The sequence below is a fragment of the Scyliorhinus torazame genome, chromosome 17, assembly GCF_047496885.1.
Source record: "Scyliorhinus torazame isolate Kashiwa2021f chromosome 17, sScyTor2.1, whole genome shotgun sequence".
NCBI lineage: Eukaryota > Metazoa > Chordata > Chondrichthyes > Carcharhiniformes > Scyliorhinidae > Scyliorhinus > Scyliorhinus torazame.
The window spans coordinates 102,545,464-102,567,637 of NC_092723.1; the positions used below are offsets into that span (position 1 = coordinate 102,545,464).

The 22,174-nt window shown below is 43.4% G+C and overlaps 1 protein-coding gene across 1 annotated transcript in view; it reads right to left on the reverse strand.

Moving 5' to 3' along the window:
• Positions 1 to 22,174, reverse strand: part of LOC140394028 (ras-related protein Rab-40C) — a 134,126-nt gene that overhangs the window by 48,960 nt on the left and 62,992 nt on the right. Inside the window, exon 2 of the mRNA XM_072480812.1 lies at positions 7,218 to 7,278. Within this exon, the coding sequence (XP_072336913.1) occupies positions 7,218 to 7,278 (61 nt within the window). The remainder of the gene's footprint in view (positions 1 to 7,217; positions 7,279 to 22,174) is intronic.

A 22,174-nucleotide genomic window follows, 5' to 3' on the forward strand; every position in this document is an offset into this window, starting at 1 on the left:
TAAACATACCCCCTCATCCGCCAATAAGCCCATATCCATTCTCCAGAGTGGGTGCTGTTCTTTTTCCTCTCCTACCTCCAGGTCTACCCAATGTGGAGCGTGGTCCGAAATAGCTATGGCCGTATATTCCGTCCCGGTCACCTTCGGAATCAGTGCCCTTCCCAAGACAAAAAAGTCTATCCGTGAGTATATTTTGTGGACATGGGAGAAAAATGAGAACTCTTTACCCCTAGGCCTACTAAATCTCCAGGGGTCTACCCCTCCCATCTGCTCCATGAAGTCCTTGAGCACCATGGCCGCTGCCGGCCTCCTCCCGGTCTTGGACCTCGATCGGTCCAGCCCTGGATCAAGCACCGTATTGAAATCTCCCCCCATTACCAACTTTCCCGCCTCCAGGTCCGGGATACGTCCCAACATACGCCTCATAAAATTTGCATCATCCCAGTTCGGGGCATATACGTTCACCAGAACCACCGCCTTCCCTTGCAATCTGCCACTCACCATCACATATCTACCCCCACTATCCGCCACCATGGTCTTTGCCTCAAACAGTACCCGTTTCCCCACCAAGATAGCCACCCCCCCTGTTCTTCGCATCCAAACCCGAATGAAACACCTGCCCCACCCATCCTTTACGTAGTCTGACCTGGTCTATCAGTTTCAGATACGTCTCCTGCAACATAACCACATCTGCCTTTAATTTCTTTAGGTGTGCGAGTACCCGTGCCCTTTTAATCGGCCCGTTCAGCCCTCTCGCGTTCCACGTGATCAGCCGGGTTGGGGGGTCTCTTTACCCCCCCCCCTTGTCGACTAGCCATCCCCTTTTTTAACCCAGCTCCTCACCCGGTTCCCACGTACCCGTGTATCCCCCCGACGGCGCCCTCCCGCCTCGACCACCCCATCCCATAACAGCTCCCCCTTCTCCTTAGCAGCAGCAACCCAGTTAACCCCCCCTCCCCCCCTCCGCTAGATCCCTACCTAGCGTAGTTGCACCTCCCATGTTGCTCCCAGAAGTCAGCGAACTCTGGCTGACCTCGGCTTCCCCCCTTGTCCTCGGCCCCCACTTTGCGAGGCCCCCTCCTTCCTGCGTCCCTGTTCCCGCCATAATTACCATAGCGCGGGAACAAAGCCCGCGTTTCCCACTCGGTCCCGCCCCTAATGACCGGCGCCCACAGTTCCTCATACTCCTCCCTCCCCCTCCCCCTCCCCCCCCCCCCCCAACATGGGGAAGAGAGAAAAGTTACAGGATCGCAAGATTAACAAACTGAAAAATCATCCCCCCCCCCTTTTCCCTCGTCCCACATAATCACCCCACCACTTTGTCCCAAAAGTTCTTTCTCTCGCCAGACTATTCCAGCTTCTCGTCCACAATGAATGTCCACACCTCTTCTGCCGTCTCAAAGTAGTGGTGCTTCCCTTGGTGTGTGACCCACAATCTCGCCGGTTGTAACATTCCAAACTGGATCTTCTTTTTGTGAAGCACCGCCTTAGCCCGATTAAAACTTGCCCTCCTTCTCGCCACCTCCGCACTCCAATCCTGGTATACGCGGATCACCGCGTTCTCCCACCTGCAGCTCCGGGTTTTCTTCGCCCATCTTAGGACCATCTCTCTGTCATTATAGCGGTGAAATCTCACCACTATGGCTCGCGGTATTTCTCCTGCCCTTGGTCTTCACGCCATAACTCGATAAGCTCCCTCCACCTCCAAAGGGCCCGTCGGGGCCTCCAATCCCATTAGCGAGTGAAGCATCGTGCTCACATATGTCCCGACGTCCGCCCCTTCTACGCCTTCGGGAAGACCCAGAACCCTTAAATTCTTCCTCCTCGAATTATTCTCCAGTACTTCCAGCCTTTCCACACATCTTTTGTGCTGCGCCTCGTGCATCTCTGTCTTCACCACCAGGCCCTGTATTTCGTCTTCATTTTCAGCAGCCTTTGCCTTCACGACCCGAAGCTCCTGCTCTTGGGTCTTCTGCTCCTCCTTTAGCCCTTCAATCGCCTGTAATATCGGGGCCAAAAACTCCTTCTTCAATTCCTTTTTCAGCTCTTCCACACAGCGCCGCAGGAACTCTTGTTGGTCTGGGCCCCATAACAAACGGCCACCTTCCGACGCTTGCTTTGAGCTTGTCTTCCTTGCCGCTGCTCCAGAGGATCCGCCGCAATCCGGCTGCTATCCGCTCCTTTATCCATGCGTGTCCGGGGGGATTCCCTTCTAGATTACCGCACAGTGTTTTTGGCCGTTTAAATTGCCTTTGGGGCTCCTATTAAGAGCCCAAAAGTCCGTTCCACCAGGAGCTGCTGAAACGTACGACTTAGCTGGTCATCGCCGCACCTGGAAGTCGATGAAAGCATTTATAATGGACAATGGTTATGTAAATGTAGTATACTGGGATTACAAACCTCTCACCAGCTTTAACAGTAGCTCCTCTGTTTTGCATCTTATAGCTACTCTGCAAACAACTTATTCTCAGCTTCACAAATTCATGCATAGGTAATAAAAATTATCAGAATGTATTCATTTAAAATGGAGGCCAAATTGTATTTTTATTAATAACCTTTATTGTCACAAGTAGGCTTAAATTAACACTGCAATGAAGTTGCTGTGAAAATCCCTCAGTCGCCACATTCCGGCGCCTGTTCGGGTACACAGAGGGAGAATTCAGAAAATCCAATTCATCTAACAGCACGGCTTTCGGGATTTGTGGGAGGAAACCGGAGCACCCGGAGGAAACCTACGCAGACACAGGGAGAACATGCAGACTCCACACAGACAGTGACCCCAGCCAGGAATTGAACCTGGGACCCTGGAGCTGTGAAGCAACAGTGCTACCGTGCCACCCATTTTCAAATCAGACCAATTATTTCCTGCTCTTCAATTGTTCTCAGCTAAAGACGACATTTGATCTTCAGAATCACACAGCACAGGAGGCCATTCAGTTCATCGTGTCTGCACTGGCTCTCCAAATGAGTATTTGGAGACTTAGTTCCATTCCTTGTCTTTTCTCCGCACCCCTGCACATTACTTAAATAGAAATAATCATCTAATGCCCGTTTGACTGAACCCGATTTCACCACACTTCCAGGCAGTGCATTCCAAACTTAAAACACTCGTCGTGTGAAGAAGTTTTTTCCTTCATCGCATTAGCTTCTTTTACAAATCACTTTAAACCAGTGCCCTCTTCTTCTTGATCCTTTTACGAACAGGAGCAGTTTCTCCCCATCTACTCTGCCCATCCCGCTCAGGATTTTGAACACCTCTAACAAATCTCCTCTTAGCCTTCTTCTCACCAAGAACAACAATCCTAACCTCTCCAATCTATCCTCATAACTGAATTTTCTCATCCCTGGAACCATTCTTGTAATCTCTCTCCAATCCGTTCCCATATATAGCAATGTGCTCAGAACGGTACACAACACTCAAGTGAGGTCTAATGTACAAGTTCAGCATAATCACGTTGCCCTTGTACTCTCTGTCCCCATTAACAAAGCCCAGGATACTATATGCTTTATTAATTGCTCTCCTCCTGTTTTGCCACCTCCAATTATCTATACACATATACACCCAGATCCCCTTGCAGAATTGTTTGTCCATTCTCTTCTAACCAAAATGCATCACCTCACACTTCTTCACACTGAACTTCATCTGCCACCAATCTGTCGATTCTACCAACTTGTCTATGACCTTTTGAAGTTCCACACTGTCCGCCTCACAGTTTAACTTGGCGAATTGTCCAGGAATAAATTATGTAGCAAATCTGAGACATCTTACAGGTCACCTAAAAATCTGCATAAACTATCCAATCGTAACAAAAAAACCTATAAAAACCTTTTTAATAAATTCAGATTATGCAATTATTTTTTCCCAATGAGGGGACAATTTAGCGTGGCCAATCCACCTACCTTGCATATCTTTTTGGGTTGTGGGGGTGAGACCCACGCAGACATGGGGAGAATGTGCAAACTCCACACGGACAGTCTTTGGTGCCATGAGGCAGTAGTGCTAACCACTGCGCCACCGTGCTACCCTCCAAAACTGGTTTTAAATAAAAACCTCCATCTCAGAAGTATTTTTGCACATCTCTAAGGATTAATACACATCTATCTATCTACTTATTCTTCCACATCCCCACTCAATGAGTAGGCGTTGGTTACCTTCTAGCCAATGGTTCAATTTATATATTTGCTCCATTTTCATCTGGGTGGGGCTGAAAGCTTTTGAGGACTAGAACAGCATTATCTAAAGGGAGACAAATTGCAGAACTCTATGGTACAGAGGGATCTGGGTGTCCTGGTACATGAATCACAAGATGTTTTATGCAAGTACAGCAAGATGATTAGGAAGACAAATGGAATGTTGTAATTTATTGCAAGGGGGATGGAATATAAAAGTTGGGATGTTTTGCTACAGTTGTCCAGGCCAATGGTGAGCCCAGTCTAGAGTATTGTTGTAGTCTCCTTATTTAAGAAAGGATGGAACTGCATCAAAATCAGTTCAGAGAAGGCTCACTTGACTGATTCCTGGGATGAATCATAGAATTTACAGTGCAGAAGGAGGCCATTTGCCAACTTGAGTCTGCACCGGCTCTTGGAAAGAGCACCGTACTTAAGCCCACACCTTCACCCTATCCCCACCAACCTTTTGGATACTAAGGGGCAATTTAGCATGGCCAATCCACCCAACCTGCACGTCTTTGGACTGTGGGATGAAACCAGTGCACCTGGAGGAAATCCATGCAGACAGAGTGAGAAAGTGCAAACGCCACACAGTCACCGGAGGCTGGAATTGAACCCAGGTCCCTGGAGCTGTGAGACAGCAGTGCTAACCACTGTGCCACCTTCAAATGAGAAGGGAAACAATTGGCATTTTCACTGTTTCAAGAATGCTGGATTTAATATCACTTCTCATTAAAATCACCATCTAGTAACCCAACTCTCCATGTAGTATGTCAAATCATTCATCCCCCATCATCTGGCCTGGGTTTGCGAAATCCTACCAACTGTCCTGGCTTGAGGCAATTCACACCTCTTTAACCTGGGGTTACCCTTATCTCTGGATCTGTAAAGACTTAATTACCTGCAAATGCTCGCATTCAAAGTATCGTCTTGCATCTTTGAATTTGTCTGTACATATGTTTCTGGAACATACCTCTTCATTCACCCGAGGAAGGAGCAGTGCTCCGAAAGCTAGTGTTTGAAGCAAACCTGTTGGACTTTAATCTGGTGTTGTAAGACTTCTTACTGTGCTCAACCCAGTCCAACGCTGGCATCACAGTATATTATGGTTCTGCATTTCTTACGTATGTGACATTACATCGATTCAATGCTCAACAGGAAACCTGGAATGGTCACACCTCCTGGGAGGCGGGGTAAAATTTTAGCAAGTGTCTGATATAATTTTCCTGGTGTAAAAGGAGTGTTGATGTTTTTCTTCGAAAGCAACTTGCACTTTGTTTTCATTAGTTGGGATCACAAGCAATTTTATATAATACTCAAGTGTCTAATCGTACAAATGATGCTTAAATGATTGGCTTTTGGCAGACAAGCAGTGAATAACCTTTCGTTACAGCAACAGATTGCATTCCATCAAGAAACTTCTAATAGGGGTTGTTTTGCCACAAGGCATGGTAGTTTAATGTTGACATTAACAACCATGATCTGCTTGAATGGTGGAACAGCTTGAGGGACTAAATGTCTGTCTGGGAGGTGGTGAAAACGGAAAATAGAAAGAAGGAAAAATAACTTGTATTTATAGCGCACCTTTCATGAACTTAGAATGTCCCAAACTGCTTTACAGCCAAATGAAGTGCTTTTTGAAATGCTGTCACTGTTGTAAAGTATGGCAGCCAACTTGAGCAAAATCTTATTTTATTTTGACAAAAGTTGGCCAGAACACCAAGCAAATAACCATATTCTTCTTCAAACAGTACCCCCGAGGGGCTCACAAGATCGGTGTCATGTTAATCGCCCAAAATACGGTACCTCCAAGAATGCAGCATTCCCTCAGTATTGTACTCAGTTGTTTGCCTGAGTGTCAAGTGTGGACTGCAACCTTTGGACTCGGACAAGAGTGCTACTTCTGCAGCACAACTGACAATCCAGAGAATTGGAGCTCAAATTGCATCATAACTGTTTGAAAATCTGAATTCACTTTACAAACTTTGAGAAGCAGGTAAAAGCTAGCAATAATGACCTTGAAGTTGTTGGATTGTTTTTAAAAAATTGTTTCACTAATTTATAGGGAATGAAGCTTGCTGTCCTTACTTGGTCGACCTTTGTGTAACTCTAGACCCACACTAATGCGGGCAACTCGGAATTGTATTTTGAAATAAATCACTCAGTTGCATCAAATAAGCTCTGCTTCTTTACTGCTTGCTCCTCACAGCAACTAGAGAGAGGTGACAAATGCTGTTCTTAAATTGGTTAATAGGATAAACATCTGTTTCACAATCAGAAATATTTTAACAGAAAGCACTGTCTTTCTATTAGCATGTGCTTGATGGTTTTTAAAGCACAGCATATTTGTGGGAACTACACATTTAGGATCAGTGAATGCATAACCATATGGGTATATGAATTAAAGTTAGCTTGCAACTGTCTCTTAGCCACGTAATGCACTTTTGTTATCAAATTTGGCAAACTTTAAAGTGTACCAGTGTGAAATTCCATGGATTAGTTTAAGTGAAGTATATTGCCAACTCCAGGCCATATGTTGAAAACAAGGATTAGATTCAGGTCTAAAGGAAATGTATGTTATGATTGGAATCCCTACAGTGCAGAAGGAGGCCATTCGGCCCATCGAGTTGGTATGGACCCTCTGAAAGAGCACCCAACCTCGGCCCACTGCCCCACCCTATACCTGCAACCCCACCTAACCTGCAAATCGCTGGAAACAAAGCGGCAGTTTTAGCATGCCAATCCACCTAACCTGCAGATCTTTGGACTGTGGGAGGAAACCAGAGCACCCAGGAGGAAACTCAGACATGGGGAGAAAGTGCAAACTCCACACAAGTCACCAAAGGCCAGAATTGAACCCAAGTCCCTGGCGCTGTGAGGCAGCAGTGCTAACCACTGTGCTACCCCTGACTGTTTAAGAAACGGACCTGGAAAATATATGAATAGCCTGGGGCTGGGGTGGGGTGCAGATGTTACTGAACACACCCGCATCAATATTCTGAAAAATCACAAACCAAAATTAAAAAAAATAAAATCCATCTTACCAGAGCTCTAGCTTTACACGCCTGCCATCCAGCAGGATTGTAGTGGTCTTATAATCAATTCCTGCGAAAATAAAAGATTTTTTGTTACAATAGATCAACTTTGTGAACCTCTCCATTGTTTCACTTCAGCATTGTGCTGAGACACAAATTTTCTGGAAATTCTGGTAACATTTTCTGTTTTGCTCAAGTTCAGCAATTAACTTACAAACATACCAAATACTTTACAGAATCACAACATTAGGTGCCTTAGAAGAGATTTGTGTCAAAGTGAAAATGGCAAGCAGATCAGAAGGTTAAGAGGGGTAAATTGAATAATTATTGGCCAAATAACAAATCCAAGAGCAGTGATATTGCAGACACTGAAATTTGGAAACAAAAAGAGAAAATGTTGGAAAAACTCAGCAGGTCTCGCAGCATCTTGAAAGAGAAACAGAGTTAACATTTTGAGTCTGCATGACTTCTTCAAAGCAGTGATCAATAGTAGAGTGTAGCTCTCCCTGGACAGCAGTGAGCAGTGATCAGTTCACTGCTGCTGACCACATTTCAAAGTATGGAAGTATTACCAATACCTGGAAACTCTCTCATTTCAAATTACTCAAACTACAATATTTGGAAAAAAGTGCTTAAAATCAAAAAGATACTGACTAAATAGATGAACTGCAAATGGCCAGTAATGGAAATCTCAGATTTGCACATTTTAGAGAACAAAAGTCTGGCAACTGACTCACTGCACATTTGTTGCAACTGGAGTCCTAGACACAAATATCATAATAATAATCTTTGTCACAAACAGGCTTACACTTGAAAATATGAAAAAGTTTACATTTGAAAAAGTATTTCAACCAGGATATCCACCATGCATGCTCCTGTCGTTATTTAATCACATACTGAGATCCACCTGTAATCCAGAGACCCAGGGCAATGCTCTGGGAACACAGGTTTGAATTCTACCACGTAGGTGGTGGAATTTGAATTCAGTAAAAATTATTGCATTAAAAGTCTAATGAAGACCACAAACCCATTATCGATTGTTGTAAAAACCCAACTGGCTCACGAATATCCTTTAGAGATGGAAATCTGACGTTGTTACATGGCCTTGCCTACATACGACTCCATACCTACAGCAATGTGGTTGACTTTTAAATGCCCTATGAAATGGGCTAGCAAGCCACTCAGCTGTATCAATCGGCTCAAAAAGTCTCAAAGAAATGAAACTGGATCCAGCACGGACCTAGGCTTCGGAAACAACAGCAGCAAACTCAGCTCTGTTGAGCCTGCAGTCCTCCTTACTAACATCTGGGGGTTGTGTAAAATTGGAAGAGCTGTCTCAGACTACAACCTGATATTGTCTGTAGGTTATAATTCCATGATTACGTCCCAGACACCACCATCCCTGAATATGTCCTGTCCCACTGGCAGGACAGACCCAGCTGGGGTGGTGGCACAGTGATATAAAGTCAGGAGGGAGCTGTCCAAGGGGATTCTGGACCCCATGAAAAATATTCACCTGCTTACAAATGGGAGTGACATGCATTTAAAAGTATGAATGCACTAAATAATACACCACGGCATGCTATATTGGTGATCAGCAGTCCACATTTGTCCTCTGAGACAATTCTTCTGCAGTGCTCTTTGGGTTAATATAGCTTTCACTTTGCAAGCCAAAGGGAAAAAATGGTGCAGCACCTGATCACCCATTAGGGCATCCAAGCACATCTACAAACTATCTTCTATTCAATTGGATGGCAACATTTTGGCATGCATTAGTGAGACACTATATGTGCCCACCTGTAGTCACTGTACTACAAAACATGAAGATTTCAAAGGAATATTAGAAAGATTACCGTGGGCAGCACGGTAGCATTGTCAATATCACAATTGCTTCACAGCTCCAGGGTCCCAGGTTCGATTCCGGCTTGGGTCACTGTCTATGCGGAGTCTGCACATCCTCCCAGTGTGTGCGTGGGTTTCCTCCGGGTGCTCCAGTTTCCTCCCACAGTCCAAGGATGTGCAGGTTAGGTGGACTGGCCATGATAAATTGCCCTTAATGTCCAAAATTGCCCTTAGTGTTGGGTGTGGTTACTGGGTTATGGGGATAGGGTGGAGGTGTTGACCTTGGGTAGGGTGCTCTTTCAAAGAGCAGGTGCAGACTCGATGGGCCGAATGGCCTCCTTCTGCACTGTAAATTCTATGATAATCTTCTATGATTACTGGAAATTTTAGATTACTTAACAGGAAGAAACCCCAAAGAAATGCAAAATAGAATGGATGGTGAAGAGATGGATCTCCGTACAAAACAGAAAAGATAAGAACAAAGGATTAAGAGCAGAAGAAGTTCTATTAGCTCCAGTGATCAATTGCTCGACCCTTGTAGTAGATTAAGAATGTGAATGGGGCAGCATGGTGGCGCAGTGGGTTAGCCTTGCTGCCTCACGGCGCCGAGGTCCCATGTTCGATGCCGGCTCTGGATCACTGTCCGTGTGGAGTAAATGTCCCAGGTAAATGGCAAAAGCTGGCATGCACAGTGGTAAAAGAATTCCAGGGCAACCTCGGTTTTGAAAATTAACCCAAAAAGATGTGCAGGCTAGGTGGATTGGCAACGCTAAATTGCCCCCTTAACTGGAAAAAATGAATTTATTTTTAAAAAAACAATGTGAATGGTGTTAATTCCCAACTTTTGTATGCAGTAAATAAGCATGATTGCCTAGCATGAAAATTAAATATGGTGAGATCAGGATTCTACCAGGAAACAATTGCCCATGCGAGATAAAGGGATTATGTGGCCTTTCCTTCATTTTGTGCTATATCAAGACTTTGCAGTGGGACCCTCTCCCACCATCTTTAGCCAAATACTAATCCTGATCAAAAGTACCATGTAACTACTTCCCATAAATGCAGAAAGCAAAAGGATCAATTTAATCAAGTTCGTAGAAATTGCATCACCATGGCACTCATGCAAAATGTTCCAAGTTCATCGATCCACTCATCTGCCTCCAGTTTGCACATCAATTGGCACACATTTTTCACAGTTCAGTTTGAGTTCTCAAAGCGGCAACAAAATTTAAACCATCATCATCAGGATTGCTTTCCTTCAAAGAGTCTGGCTTTTCCCCCAGGTAAATGGGAAAAGCTGGCATGCACAATGGTAACAGAATTCCAGGACAACCTCAGTTTTGAAAATTAACAATGTAAATAAATAGGACATGGATGTTTCAATGCAGCCATTCGCAGAAACATGACGTTTGCTCATTGACAAAAGACAGCTTTCAAATGCAGACTTGTGCTTATGAACTGAATGTGTCATGCCTCAGGGCTAATAATCTATCCCTTACCTTGGGTATTGTACAATATGCCAACTAGATACTCGTTATAACTCAAGATATTTCAGGTCAAATTGCACTAACTATTAAAAGTATGCTCAAAGGTAAGAGGACTGATAAATGAGCAGTACACAGACTCAATGGGCCGAATGGCCTCCTTCTGCACTGTAAATTCTAGGACTCTATGTATTTAATTTAACTGCTTTCTGAAACCAAATCTCTGCTTTATTCACACTCAGAATCCCATAACAAGGACAGAGCTTAGCACCCACCCAGAAATCAGCGTGATCTGGTTAAATGAAGGATGCTGCCCAGGCAACTTCTCATAAATCCAAATCCTCTTTCAACAGGCCGGTCAACAAAGACCTAGAATTTTCTGGCAAATAACGGGGGATTAAATGTGCTAACTGCTACTAGTGTAAAAACAAAAATCAGCAATTTGTAACATAGAAGAGATACAGTATGCGTTGCAAAGTGCCTCAAAGTACTGGATGATCTGCGCTCCACCAGAGTTAGCCTTGCTAAAACTGGAACCCTGTCAACTTTCCTAAGGGTGCAAAGTAATTACAGCATTTACATTGTAAGAATGAATTAAACTCGCTGGAGAAAATTAGGGCGATTCCTTAATGACGCAAGGACCATGCTGATAGAGTTACTTATGTTTCTCGTGGTTTCCAAATTGAAACCAGTCAGCAATAAAAAGATCATTCTGTATGTATCATGAAGCACAATCAGATTACAAGATAATCTGATTTGTTAAAATGATTTGTAGTGGGAGCGGGGGGTCAAAATTTATTTCAGCTTACACACCCTCAAAGTATGTGTGTCCATTACTAGTAAGCAACCAACAATCACAACACGTGACGACTACACAAGGGATATTTGCTGTTCATTGCTATAAAATCATAGAATTCCAACTGTGCAGAATAGAGGAGGCCATTCGGCCCATCAAGTCTGCACTGACCCTCCGAAAGAACACCCTACCTAGGCCTGTAGCCACCAAAATTGGCCAACTCCCGATTTAAAATGGCGAATGGCAAAGGCTGATGGGAAAGTCAGCCAACAAGACAGAAACCAGCAGCTGCAGGTTTGCTGTGTATTTACCTCTGCAAAGGCCAGACAACATCGATACCAGCAGCCATCTGCATACTGATGAGCAATCCCCGGGAACAATAAGTAACATTTTGGACACACAAAGCGAAGCCAGACTCCTCGGTGCCAGCAGGAGCCAACACAAAGGAGGTGAACGAGCACCTCAAGACTGCCCATCGATCAGGGAACTGCTCCAGTATTGGAGGAAATCGAACCAAGCGATTGGGACAAAGTCTAATCACTTGGGCCCAGGTACAGGGTCCGCATCGAAAGGCGGGAAGCCCCATGGGACTATAAGAGTTGAGCCCCAAGTTCAAATCGCTCTCTTCTTCCTGCCCGGGTCACCTAGAAACACGAACCAACATTGACCGTGACCGGTGCAGTGATCGTCGACTGATGCAAGTCTTAATTCAACGCTTGCTACAAGATAGGCGCTCTTAGCTACCAATCCGTACCAACTTCGAATCCCGCAGACTCAGAACCCGAACGAAAGGTCATTTGTTCCCCTGACCTGGTGGGCCAGTCCAAAGTTAAGTATAGGCCTGTTAGTTGTGGAAGTAGCTTAGACGTAGAATTTGTGCATCAGTAGCGATTACTGTGTATCTTACTAATCGGTGTATTGGGTTCTTGATCATTACTCTTACTTGAACCTCGTGGCGGTATCATAAAGATACCTGGCGACTCGAGAGCAAAGGTAATAAAACGGCAATTGAACCAAGGAGAAAATCAGCAACAGGCCACTCCCCGCAAACCTGTAACCCCACCTAACCTTTGGACACTAAGGGGCAATTTTAACATGGCCAATCCATCTAACCTGCACACCTTTGGATTTTTATGCAGTTTTTAAACCTAGAGTTAAGTTTCCTTTGGTTCCCAATTCCCCCCAACTATCCCTCATGTAGCAGCCTAAAAAGGCGTTCCTGTAAAACAGGAGGCTAAATGAATATAGTTTACATTCCTGTCGCAGACAGAACATTGCCGGTGTGTTCTTTGCAAGCGCACTGGACACAGCAAGTGTGACCGTAGAAAACCCGAATGACTCTGAACCAACAGAGCACCAAGAAATCTGTCACAAAATATTCATAAGGGCAGAAACATTCCGTCAGGCAGAAACACTCTTACAGGTGCATGAGTGATTCTGGCAGCAGCTGGCAGATTTGATTTGATCTGGCTGCTGCAGATCTGGGTCTGGACACCAGCCTGGGCCTGAGCAACCTCTTCAACCACCTGAACCAGGCTCACCTGACTGGTTCCCAGCTGCTCCTCACCACTGATTTGATTTGATATATTGTCACATGTACCGAAGTATAGTGAAAAGTATTTTTGCGGCCGAGGTAATATACACAGTACGTACATAGTAGACAAAAAGAATAATCAACAGAGAACATTGACAAATGGTACATTGACAATAGTGATTGGTTACAGTGCGGAACAAGGGGCCAAACAAAACAAATACATGAGCAAGAGCAACATAGGGTGTCGTGAATCGTGTTCTTACAGGGAACAGATCAGCCTGCCACCCACTTCCACTTCTCGGGCAGCCTACACCACTCCAAGAGTGTGGCTGCCCACCAGGTCGAGGTTCTGTCCCGGTAGGCAGAGGCTTAATAACCTGGAGACGGTGACCTGGCTGAGCGAGCGAGAGGCTGCCTTATTCACAAGTTTGTATGTTATGTTCCAATGGCAATAGTAGTTTAAACTACATGCTTTCCTGCACGTGATTTGGTGCTAATCTGCATCTTAGCTGCCACTTTCCTAACCATTAAAACAATTTCATTAGTTAAGGACATAGACTGACTATTAGTAACGCCACGTACCAGGGTCCCAGATGCCCCGTTCACCTCACCGCAATCAACTCTCACTTCCTGATATGGAAAAGTACAGATATCTTTTTTTTTATTACTGTACTATGTACAGTATTTGGTGCTTGAGCTCAAGGTCAAAATACACAAGCAATTTCTAATGTCACAAGTTCTTTAACCAGACATTTATAAATGGCACACATATATTTTTTGCATCTGGGCCAGTCAAAAACAACCGAGCCATTCTGATCCCATTTTCCACCGAACCATTCTAATCCCATTTTCCAACACTTGGCCTATAACCTTGTATCGCAAATGTACATCTAAATACTTCTTAAATGTTATGAGGCTCTCTGCCTCCACCACCCTTTCAGGCAGCGAATTCCAGATTCCCGCCACCCTCTGGGTGAAGTTTTCTCTCACATCCCTTCGAAACCTCCTGCCCCCTGGTCTTTGACCCCTCCACCGTGAAAAGTTTATTCCTGTCCTCATAATTTTATACATCTCAATAAGTCTCCCCCCACCCCCCCCCCCCTCCCTCCCTCAGACTCCTCTGCTCCAAGGAAAACAATCGAAGTCTATCCAATCTCTCTTCATAACGCACACTAACACATACCAGGCAACATCCTGGTAAATTTCCTCTGCACCTTAACCAGCCCTATCGCATCCCTTCTATAATATGGATTCCAGAACTGCACACAATACTCTAATTGTGGCCTAACTAACATTTTATACAGTTCCAGCATAACCTCCCTGCCCAGGTGCATCCCCTCACTCTTATCCGGATTGAATTCCATTTGTCACTGATCAGCCCGTCCATACCCTCCTGTTATCGAAGGCTCTCCTCCTCATTATTTATCACCCTACCAACTTTAGTATCATCCGCAAACTTACTGATCAACCCTCCTTCATTCATACCTACCCTGGTCCCCTCCCACAACTCTTTTACTGATACATTGATGACTATTTTGGTGCCGCTTCATGCTCTCGTCCGGACCTGGAAAAATTAATCATCTTCGCTTCCAGTTTCCACCCCTCCAACACTTTCACCAGGTCCATCTCAGATACTTCCCTTCTCTTCCTTGACCTTGCTGTCTCCATTTCCAGCAATAGACTATCTACATAGAATATCCATTACAAGCCCACTGACTCCCAAAGCTATCTGGACTATATCTCTTCGCTCCCTACATTTGTAAAGACTCCATCCCCTTCTCTCAGCTCCTTTGCCTCTGTCGCATTTCTTCCAATGATGCCACTTTCCAAAGTGTTGCTTCGAAAATGTGTTCCTTCTTCTTCAACCATGCGTTCCCACCTACAGTAGTTGACAGGGCCCTCAACAGCGTGCGGTCCACCTCCCGCGCCACTACCCTCATGCCCTCCCCTCCCTCCCAGAACAAGGATAGAGTTTGCCTAGTTCTTACATTTCACCCAACCAACCCCCGTATGCAAAGCATAATCCTCCGCCATTTTCGCCAACTCCAGCGTGATGCCACCACCAAACACATCTTCCCTTCACTCCCTCTGTCAGCATTCCGCAGAGACCGTTCCCTCCAAGATAATCTAGTCCACTCCACCTTCCCGTGCCAGCCTCCCCAAACATGCGCCGGAATGTGGCGACTAGGGGCTTTTCACAGTAACTTCATTTGAAGCCAACTTGTGACAATAAGCGATTTTCATTTCATTTCATACCCAACACATCTCCCATTATCCATGGCACCTTCCCAAGCAATTGCAGAAGGTGTAACACCTACCCCTTTACCTCTTCCATGCTTAACATCCCAGGCCCAAAACACTCATTCCAGGTTAAGCAGCGTTTCACTTGCATCTCTTTCTATTGCATTCGCTGCTCCCAATGTGGTCTCTTAAAACGTGGACTGGGTGATCGCTTTGCTGAGCACCTTCGGTCTGTGCGCATTGTCCCGTTGTTGCCATTTCAACACCTGCTCCCATGCTCAATTGTCTGTCCTTGGCCTACTGCAATGATCCAGTGAAGCCTAACGAAAACTGGAGGACCAGCACCTTATCTTCCCATTAAGTCACATTCTGGACTTACACCGAGTTCAACAACTTCAGACCACAAACTCTCTTAATGCATGACCCCCTTTAATCCAATTTTTAAAATAATTAATAATAATGTTTCTTGTCACAAGTAGGTTTACATTAACACTGCAATGAAGTTACTGTGAAAAGCCCCTAGTCGCCACATTCCGCCACCTGTTCGGGTACACAGAGGGAGAGTTCAGAATGTCCGAATTACCCAACAGCACGTCTTTCGGGACTTGTGGGAGGAAACCGGAACACCCGGAGGAAACCCACGCAAACACAGGGAGAAAGTGCAGATGCACAGACAGTGACCCAAGCCGGGAATCGAACTTGGGACCCTGGCGCTGCAAAGCAACACTGCGAACCACTGTGCTATCTGTCCCAACGCCACTGTCCTTAAGCCCCTCACCATCCCCAGGGCCATCTGTCACTTGCCCTCATGTTTTACATTCACAGAGCACTGATGCTCATTTTGCTATTTTGCTTTAAGCCACTATCAGCACCTTCATTAGTTTTAACACTACCATTAACACTCACTTTGTCTTTTGTCCATGACATCTTTATCAAATCTCTGCCTGCTCCCATCTATCCCAGACCTATTTTGCTCCGCCCCCATACAGTATAAAATCCATCACATTTCTCCCTCTCTTTAGCTCTGAAGAGTCAAAATGGACTTGAAAGATTAACTCTCCACAGATGCTGCAGTTTTCCAGCATTTTCAGCTTTCATTTCGGATTTTCAGCATCCACAGTATTTTGCTTTTTATCTAACAGGATTAGTAATTTTTGTCCTAGTTCGAACAGGAGAGAAATCAGAAATTTATGCTTATTCAATTATTCAAACAACAGAGTTATTAAAACCAACTTCCTTTGACAAAAATTCAAATTTGTGCCAGCTGGAAGGTCCTTTGACCTTCACATCAGCTACAATGCAGGTCAATTCTGCATACTAATCATTTATTGACCCTAGGGTGGACAAGAGGTCTTGTGGCACAGTGGGAAGTATCCCTGCCTGAGCCAGCAGCTCTGGGTTCAAGTCCAGGACTTGATGGCCAAAGAAGAAGTGTTCATAACATGGCCAAACAGACTGAGGGTCGAGTTTTAAATCCACATGCCAATGATAGGCCATCTAATCTGATGACGGGATTGGAGCTTCTATCATCACTATAAATAGCTCCATGCATGTTGCTACAGCCAATTGGGATGCCTTGGGGAGGTAGCTCAGTTGGCTGGCTAGATTTGGGACCTGCCTACTTGGACAACCAGTGTTGGAGATTGCAGCACTGTGTTGCACCTTTGGACTTGTGGACAGTGAATATTATGTCAATTCCCCCTTGTGTCAGACACAGGAATGGCTTCAATTGGGAGCAATTCAGATACATTTATATAGCTGAAGTTATGGGAACTTTGTTCTAAGATGTGTTCAGATTGTAAAACGTAAAAGGTCAGCAAGTAATAGCAGCAAAGAAGACTCTGAAGGGGTCTTGACTTTACATCAAAGGAAGGTCACCATTCATTCATTTGCCAATTTTATCAGCATCTCAATGTCTGTACCATGGGAGGGTTAAGTGGAGTTACTTGTGGCCATCTCCTAAGTTGGCATCAGCTGCTGAATATAACTAAACAGGCTTTTAGCTTATTTGAAAGCAGTTTATGTATTGTGCAAATCAAATATTGAAGCCAAAACTACTCCGCATTTGCACCTCCGGTTTAGTGTCCATGCGAATGCTGAGAACAAATCAAAACCTGGAATAACTGATACATTTGTAAAAATACACGTGCGAATTTTACAGCTGCTGCTTATAATACACAATTTTAGAACTCTAAAAATTATATTGATTTGCAAGTTTTTGTGATGTGCCTGCAGCCATCCTTTGAATCTATTCCCGTTATGCATGCTAAGGTCAATAAAGGCACTGCATGCATCAACCAAAAAGCTTTCTCTGGGGAAGTTCCTTTCTCCATGCACATGTGACAATCTGTTTTAGTAGAGCTACTAATGGCACCATACCCTCCGAGAAAAAGCAACGTCTATACAATAAAAGAGAAACTCTGAACAGCCCAATTCCCTGGAGCGCATTGCTCTTTGTAGAGTTTTACGCTGCTTATTAAAAGGCCTCTATAGCTTACAGTATGTCCATAGTTAATTCAGGAGTATAGAATTGCAGACAAACATTGTCCCCATGATGGAGTGATTGATCTAAAGGTTGTAGCTAATTGTATGAGTAAGATTGATTTGCAATATAAAGATCATATGATTTTAATATTTTCACCCGTTTGTACCTCATCTGATGTCATGTACCCAAACTAAATGAAATACACAAAGATCTTTGGCAATTAAAATGCTCCTAGTAAACATTATACAAGGCTTCTGTATTTTGCTGCACATTTAAAATATCAAAGCTAAATAGAAGCATTGTTTGACCATTCACCATGTCAAAGCCAGAAGAGGAATTTTATCTTTGGGCCTGGTTCTCGGAACCAATACTCTATTTAAACGGCAGCCTTCATATTGCAAAATTTGTTTAAACACATTGTAGTTTATATTGGGAAATAAGACATGAAAGTAAAAAGAAATAGACTATCGAAAAAGAAACAGATTTATTTTGCTGTTACTGACTGCACCATTGGTAAAAATTGAAACAAGAAATGCTCCAGTATTGTTAAACCTATGGGATTACGCAATTGCATGGAGATCAAGGAAAACAATTTGGAACTTCAGGGTTTCAGTGATTTGATTACTAGCATTTAGCCTCATCCTTTTTCAATTTCAAAGTGCATCATTAAAACCACTCTACACTTTCTCCACTGCTATATTCCAGAAAGATGCAGGGAACGATCTTGAATTATTAATCCTCTAAATTATTCAATACCACAGGGAGACTGCAATTTAGAACAAAAGCAATGCATCAAAAGACTTGTAATTCCATCTACGGTAAGCACTTTAAATGCTGATTTATATTCAAATTCCCCTAGGTCAATACAGCAAAATTTTAAATTTAACAAATAGGTATAAAAGGACAATAGCTTCTTGATAATTGAATCCAATGTTTCAATGTAACTTTCTCTTCTAGAGTCTCCCATGTGAAAATTCCAGCATTCTAACTGAATAGATGATCAAGATTTCTCGCCATCAATGCAAACCTTTGTTTACCTTAGTGGTAGTTCAACTATAACTTCCATACAAGACTCTGATCAATTTCCTTATTTTTATTGAGCTAGGCACTTCAGCCAAAAACTGCTGCTTCCCATTTGCAAGCAATTCCATGTTCACCGTACAGTCAAGGAACTCAAACATGGCACTTTCACAGCAGGTGAAATTGTGTGAATGCAGTGCATCACCACCTCTCACCCCACCAAACCCCCAGCTTAGCCGTACCTCGATACCTCCCTCAAGTATATGGACATTGGTGACTTGGAACTCGATGTTATGGCGACCTGCGTCAGTCGATATGTTATAAAATGAACAGAGCACTACTACATTTCAGACAAGCAACAACAGATGCAATATGCAGGACTTAATAAAAGTTGGAAATAAAATTCTCTTAGGTAGATTTTAGAATGATTTTCTTTTGTTGTTCATTCTCCAAAATATTTTTTATGATGGATATAACAATATTAAAAGTTTGTGTTTAATCTGGAATAATCTTCGCTGCAGAACTACCACTTTCTGGTATGCATCAAAAGAGGAGAGGGAAAAGGTGCAAGTTGAGTATAAACACATGTGCCAAGGGCTGGGGGGATCAAATGGTCTGCTTTAATGCCGTATAGCCGATGTAAAACCAAAATACTGCATTCAGCTACATATTTCCTATTATTTACAATATTTTGATATGAAGTTTGAATACGAGTTCAGGGACCATGCTTTATCCACATGCACAAACATAATATTTTCCTCATTGATCAATAATAATAATGTTTATTGGTGTCACAAGAAGGCTTACATTAACACTGCAATGAAGTTACTGTAAAAATCTCAGTCGCCACACTCCGGCGCTTGTTCAGGTACACAGAGGGAGAATTCAGAATGTCCAAATTACCCAACAAGCATGTTTCTTGGAACTTGTGGGAGGAAACCGTAGCAATCGGAGGAAACACACGCAGACACGGGGAGAATGTGCAAACTCCACACAGTGACCCAAGCTGGGAATCAAACCCGGGTCGCTGGCGCTGTGAAGCAACTGTGCTAACAACTGCGCTACCGTGCCACCCATTGTACAGGAGTCCGTAACAATCAGGAAAGAGAGAGGAATTTAGTTCGCAATTTTCACAGACCTGCATTTCACCAGCAGGGAACAAACCTGGTAATGGGATTCAACATTTTTAAGAGAGGAATGAGCCAACTTCAATTTCCCACAGCATAAGTTCGTCAAATCACGAAGAGGAGATGAAAAGGAAAGTTTCAAAAGAAATATGTATTGTATTACAGTGCCATTAAAATACTGAAATTATGGCAGGATGCAATTTTAACATTAGAGCAATATTTGTTCCACACTATTAACAGATTCTTTCCCCATTGTTCTCCCTCTACCTTTTTTAAAAAACTCTATTGAAAAATCTATTTTGAAAGAATTAACCAAGGTCCAGAGTTCCTAAAAGCCTTCCTACATGACCAGCTAGCAGACTCACCGGATACAGCAGTATACAAATAAATAATAAGGCCGTGACTCAGGTATGGGCGGCATGGTAGCACAGTGGTTAGCATGGTCGCTTCACAGCACCAGGGTCCCAGGTTTGATTTCTGGCTTGGGTCACAGTCTGTACGTTCTCCCTCGGTCTGCATGGGTTTCCTCCGGATGCTCCGTTTCCTCCCACAAGTCCCGAAAGATGTGCTGTTAGGTGAATTGGACATTCTGAATTTTCCCTTTGTGTACCTGAACAGGCACCGGAATGTGGCAACTAGGGGCTTTTGGATTGGATTTGTTTATTGTCACTTGTACCGAGGTACAGTGAAAGTATTTTTCTGCGAGCAGCTCAACAGATCATCAAGTACATGAGAAGAAAAGGGAATAAAAGAAAATACATAATAGGGCAACACAAGGTATACAATGTAACTACATGAGCACCGGCGTCGGATGAAGCATACAGGGTGTAGTGTTAATGAGGTCAGTCCATAAGAGGGTCATTTAGGAGTCTGGTAACAGCGGGGAAGAAGCTGTTTTTGAGACTAACTTTGGTAAGAATGGCTTTTCACGGTAACTTCATTGCAGTGTTAATGTAAGCCTACTTGTGACAATAAAGATTGTTATTATGATATACCATAGGACATATAATCAGGTTACGTTGAACCTAACATGGATGAATACTTGAGTGCTGAGTAAATTCTTGTCAGGTTAAAAGGGTACAAAAACAAGCAAATTGAAATTGAACTTTTGTTTATTTGTTCATTAACATAAGGAAGAGGAAAGGCTGTAAAAGCATTCGAGCCTACTACACCATCCTTTGCCTCAACTCCATTTGCAATTGCTATTTCCCTTGATTCCCTGCAACATCAAAAATCTGTGCAACTTCGTCTTAAGAATGCTCAATGACGAAGCATCCACAACCCTCCAGGGTAGAGAATTCAACAAAGAACTATTCACAAGAAGAAATGTCTCATTTCAGTCCTAAAAGATCAGACCCTCACCCGGAGTCTGTGCCCAGTGTTCTTGATTCCCAGCAAGGGGAAACCTCAGTGTCTACCCTGTCAAGACCCCTCAGTATCTTCCAAGTTTCAATGACCTCTTACCTGTCTAAACTCGAGTATAGGCCCAAATTACTCTGCCTCTCATTATAGGCCTAGCATCCCAATCTAGTGACCTTCATTGTATCTCACCAATCCTTAAATTATGGAGATCAAAACTGTGAGCCGTACACCAGGTGTGGTCTCTACAATTGTAGCAAGACTTCTTCATCCTTGCATGCCAATCCCTTTACAATAAAGGCTAATCTAATTTGCCTTGCTAATCGCTTGCTGTAACTGCATGCTAACTTTTTGTTCTTCATACAAATACAGTAAAGTCTCTCAGAATAGTAACACCAGCAAGTTTCATGCCTTGTAAAATATATTCTGCTTTTCTATTTTTACCAAAGTTAGTCATCTCATACTTTCCCGTATTATATTCCATCTGCTTCTTCGTTTTCCTGATTACTTTCTAATCGATTCCAACATTTCCTATGAATGGATTTTATGCTAATTTGGCCGGCAGCTTCCAATTTCCTCTCTCTTTTCATGAATAGTGGTCATGGTTCAATATGCAGGAGGTCCAAGCAACTCTCCATGATCGTCAGAGCATTTAGGGTGGGCAATAAATGCCAGTCGTCTCAGCAATGTTCGTATGTTAAGTTACCTTCTATTTCTAGTATGTAATTTGTGCCTGCTACTGTGAAGATAGACGCAAAGTATTCGTTCACTTTCTCTGCCATTTCCTCATGATAATTCTTTCCGTCTCCTTCCAAGGGGCCATAGTTTACTTTTTTTTTTTTAAAAACTCTCCTTTTTTTCCAAAAACAAAAACTTGTAAAAGCTCTTACAATCTATTCTTATATTCCTAGCTATTCTTATATTCCCAGCTAACTTACTCTCATATTCAATCTTTATTAACTTTTTGGTGACCCAATGTTGCTTTATACAACTGTCCCAATTCTCAGACATGTCATTACTCTTTGTAACATTAGAAGCCATGGGGTATGGGCATTGCTGGCATGGCCAGCATTTAATG